The sequence below is a fragment of the Pteropus vampyrus genome, unplaced genomic scaffold, assembly GCF_000151845.1.
Source record: "Pteropus vampyrus isolate Shadow unplaced genomic scaffold, Pvam_2.0 Scaffold16, whole genome shotgun sequence".
Lineage (NCBI taxonomy): Eukaryota > Metazoa > Chordata > Mammalia > Chiroptera > Pteropodidae > Pteropus > Pteropus vampyrus.
The window spans coordinates 1,527,166-1,533,270 of NW_011888797.1; the positions used below are offsets into that span (position 1 = coordinate 1,527,166).

Genomic DNA, 6,105 nt, shown 5'->3' on the forward strand with positions numbered 1-6,105 from the left:
CAGGAAGGATCTCAGCACACCTGACAAGGAAGGAATGAGGTCTATTTGTCCATCAATTTCTCAACCAAGAAACCCCGGTGTTCTCAATCTTAATTCTATTGAGGAGATTGAATATCTCAAGGACTTGGAATGGTAGCGTGGGCAGAAGTTCAGGTGGCCTTAAGAGAGGTTAATTAATCAGGCACTAAGTTTTTGTTCCTGCTAATTAGAAAGAGCTGCCAAGAAGAATTAAAGTGCAATTTGTAACTCATTCTGATTGTCCTTCCTCATGACCCTACCTGAGCTAAAACTTAGAGGTAAAGAGAGGAGAAAGGGTCAGAGGTTGGAAGACACCTTGCAAATGGCCTTGGATCCTAGCAGAGGCACAGAAGGGACTCCAGGAAGCAGCTGGGGTGGTGGTGATGGGGGTGGGGGGCGGGGAGGTGGGAAGCAAGGAGGCTGCCAAGGATGTAAAGGGTGCTTGGGGGTGCACTGGTAGAGAGGGCAGGCCTGCCCTGCAGACCGCCCCGGGGCTAGATATGGCAATGACAATTCGGGTGGACTGTGAGGTTGAAGGGACCTGGGGGGAGAGGTAGGTGGGGGTCCTCACAGGGCAAGCTCCAGGCAGAGAGCAGCGTTCAAAACAGAGCCTCACTGATACGGCCCGCATCCTACCTGATCCCTCCCACTGTCCTGTGAGGTGGGCATGGCAGTAACAACGGTTACCGCCACTTTACAGTTAGGGAAAATGAAGGCTCAGAGGGACGCTAAGGTCGCAAGAGGAAAAGCTGGCGGCTGTTTAGGCCGGCAAGCGCCGAGGGGGTGCGGTGGCAACCGCTGGAGTGCTCCGGAAGCTTCCTAAAGAAGAACGTGGTTTGGCCTCCGTCCGATTTCCTTACTACCCCCACCGGAGTTGGCACAACCCCAAACGTAGTTAAATAGCTTCGACAGCATAGTCCCCCAATTCCTTGGGCGCTGGCGTTTTTCAAGGCCGCGATTCCCCAGCGACCAGGTCAGTCCCAAGCCAGGAAGCCCCGGGCACGCTCACGGTGTGGTGGTGACTTTACACTCGGGAATTGGAAAGCCTGGGTCCGGTGCGCCTGACCCAGAGGGGACATTGGGCAGTTTCCACTTTTCTCTTTTTTTCCCTCCTCTCTCGCCCCAATCCCCTTACTATGGGTACCGATGGCTTCTGGGGTCTCTTTCTCTCTCCCCCAATCTCCATTTCCCAGCCAGCTGATTACAGAGAATCTTCACGATAGGGTGGTTGGACTTCCAGGGAGGGCGAGCTGAGAGAGGCTCGGACATTGAGTCATTCAACAAGCATTGTTTGAGTTCGCACCCGGATCGAGACTGGGGGCAGAGCAGAATAGGACGATGGTACCCCCTCGTGGGGAGACACGCACGAATGACAGTGATGTGCTGGAATGGTCTGAACTGTTGGTGTCAGAACTCAGTACTTAGCGGTTAACGACTTCATTAATAAAACTCCGCAAGACAGAGTAGCCACTCTTCCCTGGACGTTGGCCTCGGAGGCAAACCCTTCCCGAGACCGTCCGCTAGGGTGGGGATCGCGCCGGAGTCACAGGCGTCCGGACCCGCCCCTGCGTCCCCAGGCGTGCTCTCCAGGGGAACCTCCCTACCAGGGAAGCCGAAGGCTCGAGGCTGGGGAGGCTGTTGCACGCCCCAGACTCCCGGATCCCACGTTTGCCCTAGTCACCCCTGCCGCCCGGACCCCGAGGGGCACCCCGTTGGCGAGAACCCAGCTGGGGTCCTGCCCGACGCCCGCGCCGCTTCCGCCGCGCGCCTCCGCCGGGCACCTCCCCTCGCCCGCCTCGCCCCTCCTCTCTCCCGGCTCCGCGTCCTCCGCTGCAGGTTCAATCCCCGCGGGGACCCGGAGCGCGGGCACCCGGAGCGCCACGGCCGGTGTGCGCCCACACTCCCCACACTGCTGCAGCGGAGACCCGGCCGGGGGGCACCTGCGCGCTGCTGGCACGTGTCCGGGGCGACCGCGGCGGGCTAACTGGGCATGCTCAGGAGCGGGGCGGCCGGGCGCCGCGGGAGACAAGCGCATGCAGTCTCCGGGCCCGGCACCGGCCGTCCAGGGGCGCCGCGCGCAGGCGGCAGCTCTCGCCGACGCTCTGGCCAGCCTGGGCAGGACGCCCGCCAGGATGGCCTCCCTGGCGGCATACGGTAACGACGGGCGGTGGCGGGCTCCTGGGGGCGGCTATGGCGGGTGGGGCTCGGGACCCGTCCGATCACCCCGGAAAACTTCGGGGTTGGCTCCGGGAAGGTCTGGAAGGGAGGGAGCCGGCTGCAGCGCGCGCCAGCCCTAGGCTTGGGGAGCCGATGCTCTGCGCAGCTGGAGGCTGCCTGGATACCTGGCAAAGGGGTGTTTGCATAAAGTGTTGGTGGAGTGAAAACACCTGAAATTTAGAGGATATCTGGGAGCTTCTGAACTCTAGAAAAATCCAGTTCGCTTCAGACCATGGAGGGGAAGGAATACCGGTGTTAAGTCCTTGTTAAGGACGAGACTCAGAGTTCGGAGATCTGCGTTCAGTCAGCGCTTCTCTGTCCCTGGCTGACCTTGGCAAGTCAAACTTTTGTTCTTGCATTACTCTATCTGTAAATTGGAGAGGAGCACGTCTTTTAAGGCAGATGCTGTGCTGTTAAATAATATGAACAAAATATATTCTTAATACAAAAAACAAACAAACAAAAAAACTCAGCTTGGTGATAAAATTTCCATGGAAATGGAAGGCATTCTCCCTTAGTTTGTTAAAGAAATATGCAATTTTTATTGTATATTATACAATATACAGTACTGAAGGAAAACAAAATCACAGTTTGAAGATTTCAGATTCAGCTAGAAATGCCCACGCGCTGGGGAAGCCAACAAGGCTTTTTATCAATATTCCTGCTTGCATGGTAAAAGCAATTCTCTTTAATCCTTTATCAGAGATGCTGCCTCGACTGGGTTATAAGAGGCAGAAACTCAAGTAGACCTCTCTCCCTTCCCCTGGCTTGCAATCAGTTGCTGTGATAACATCAAGTTTCGGCGTTTTAAACGGAAGGTAGTGAGCGATTGTTGGGAAATGTTCTTCAGGGACATCTCCAAGCCTGGAGTTGGCGGGAGGGAAATTTCTCTTTTGCGTGGAGGTGGCTTCCTTCTCTCGCCAGTGTTGTCCACTGCTCATTTCCCCAAGGTTAAAGAGGTCGGTCTCTCAGGATTTAAACTGTTTCAAATAACCACTCAGATGGCTCTGAGGGTTTGCAGTTGATGCTTGGAAACTGCTAACAAATTATGAGCTGATTACTAATTGCATCCTAGGGGTCTTATTTGTTTTCTGCTAGGTTATAAGTTGTTCTTGCCCTTGCTGCAGATATAACATACAACATTGTGGGTACTGGGTTCCCAGCTGGGGATAATTCAAAATTCTGATGGTGTTTTAGGCATATTCATTGGTAGAAATCTATTTTTACACCCTTTCCTGTCAGAGGGATCTGACTTCTGGTTTTTATATCATGTTAGATTTCACATACTGTCCTGTGGATACTGTCAGTAACAGGTTTACTTGATAATCAGTTCCACAAATTTCTAGAAACTCTCAAAGTTTAATTGGGCACTCAGATAAAATGAAGCCAGAAATAGTGGAACTTTTTGAAAAGTATATTTCAGTAATTAAAGGAAAAGGTGGCAGATCATTATTATTATTATTTTAGTAAGAATTACACAGGTTTCTCTTCAGAACCTTAAAGGGAAATGAAACAGATTTAAATAAACATATAATTTAGAATTTGTGCTATTTTAAATATATTCTTGACACATTTTTCCATCCCTCATCCCTGAAGTGGTGAATACACTTAGCCACAATGTGCACGGGTCTGTAGCCTTGTGACTCAAGACACGACAAGATAAGTGAGCCATCAGGGAACAAGTTGAGGAAAAACAAAATTGAGCACACCGAATATATTCCTCACTCGCTAGATGCTGTTGAGATCATTATCTGATGAGAAATTGGTGCATCTCTGGAACCTTCCATAAGTAATCTCTCTGAAGGACATTAAAAAAATGTCCTCTTTCAATTCTGTTGGATTTGAGTTTAGATATCATGATGGGGGTGATGTCGGTTTCTTGCCTGGAATTTGTAGGATTCAACTATAAAATTTCCTGATTTAATAAATGCCTGACTCCTATCTTTAGCCCAGGGTCTGCCAAAAGAATGACCAGTTATGATCCTGTGTTTAGGTTCCCAAGAAGAGAGAGAAATTTGGCTTATGTATGCATTTCATTAGCAGCAGCAGCTTCCAGTAAATCTCATTAGCTTCTCATCCAAATATTCATTTTTGATCCTATATTGGAACTTGTTCTTTATTTTAATAGGAATATTTACTTTCAGGCAGCCATCTAGACTCATGTATTCTAGAAATGTGAAATGAGATTGGGGTAATTAATAACTGTAATGTTCCCTCTAATATATGTCCAGTGGATGATGTAGTTTTTAAAATTCTGGATTTTTAATGCTTCAACCTTTTGTACTTACCACCGATTTTTCTTGTGCTTTAAATGGTTTAGGTTCATAACCACTTTTAGCTCATTATATAACCATGTGCATGAGACCAAGGATGGGTGACAAGTCTCTTTTAGAGAGAAACGACTGGGACTTGATTCGTTTTTGGCCATGCGGAAGAAGATATAGGGCCATGTCTCAGGCTGACCCAGGAAAGGACTTGTGGTTGGACTTGCCACCCTGGCATGAAGCTGTTAGCTTTGGATCTGAGGAGGCTTAATAAGGGGCCCCAGGAGCTTACAGAGCATGGGGCTTTTTCAGAAAGGGAAAGCCTCTCTGAAGAGATATTTGAGCAGAGACCTAAATGAAGAACAGGACAGAGCCATTCTATTATGTAGGAAAGAGCATTCTTGGCAAAGGGAACAGTAAGTGCAAAGGCCCCGGGGGCAGCTACGAAGGCGCCATGTTCAAGGCTAGGTGGAAGGTTAGCGTGGCTAGGACCCAGAGTGCAAGAAGACAGGAAATGCAGTTAGAGCCAGTATTGTTATAACTATCTCCCTTTATTTTTCTCCTCTCTCTTAAATCGCTTCTTGTTTGTGGGCTCCTGTTTATGTTGGTGGTTGCCTGGGTTTTGCCCTTGACTTTATAATCGTACTCTCAACTATGTGGATGACATCGATTAGACATCTATCAAATTCGAGACTATGGCCCCAAGTACAGTCAGTCTCTTAGCGAGAAACCTGTGCATTGAGGGGACAAAGTTTTCAACATTATAAACAGAAGTGTGGAGTATGCTGGGATACAAACAATAGATAGTAGAGGCACTTTATGTGAATTAGCACATTTAAATCTCAGAACCACCTTTAAGAAATTAGTCCAGTATTAGCCCCATATTCATTTGAAAAAACTCAGGCACAGACAGGTTGAAGAACTTAGCCTCACATGACAAGTGGAGAGCCCAAATGCAGGTGTAGAGAGTTTGACCGTGGAGCCTGGGGCTGGGGGTACTTAGGAAGAGGAAGAAAATAAGTGAATGTGTGGGTGGCTCTTTGGGTAATTTTAGGCAGAAGGCATGACTTGAGGAAAGGCTAAAATGGATGACCAGAAGTTCAGGACCTGTGATTGGAAGGGATTATAGGAGAGAGTTGTAGTTAGAGCTAAGCCTAACTACATGTAACGTGGCAATGGAATGAGGCAAGGAGGTGATAGCCTAGGACAACCAGCTCTGTGCTAGACTTTTCTACCTGTATGCCCCTCTAGCATCTCAAACTCAATGTGCCCAAAACAGTTCCTCTCATACCTGTTTCCTATAGAATAAGTATAGCTACTAAGCTCAAATTGTGCTCTAGACTCTAGCCTGGACCCAGGGTCCCGGAATAAATGCGATCTCACTGTTTCTCTCACAGACAGCAGGGTGGGGTTCGGGAGGTAGATTTCTAAATTGAGAATTATAATGCAGTGTTGTAGGGGAGGGGCCTGGAGGAGTGAGGGATAGACCAGGAACAGTTACCTGGAGGAGACGTGTTAAAAGGCCGACTAGGAAAAGGAGCGCATTCCAGGGAGGGCACCAGCATGAACAGTGTTGAGGGGAAGACATGACAGACTTAAAGGCAGC

At 49.1% G+C, this 6,105-nt stretch overlaps 1 protein-coding gene across 1 annotated transcript in view; it reads left to right on the plus strand.

Moving 5' to 3' along the window:
* The first annotated feature begins 1,557 nt into the window (after window positions 1-1,557).
* ANO4 (anoctamin 4) overlaps window positions 1,558-6,105 on the plus strand; it is a 348,268-nt gene continuing 343,720 nt past the window's right edge. The window contains exon 1 of the mRNA XM_023527448.1: window positions 1,558-2,172. Within this exon, the coding sequence (XP_023383216.1) occupies window positions 2,052-2,172 (121 nt within the window). The 5' untranslated portion in view covers window positions 1,558-2,051. The remainder of the gene's footprint in view (window positions 2,173-6,105) is intronic.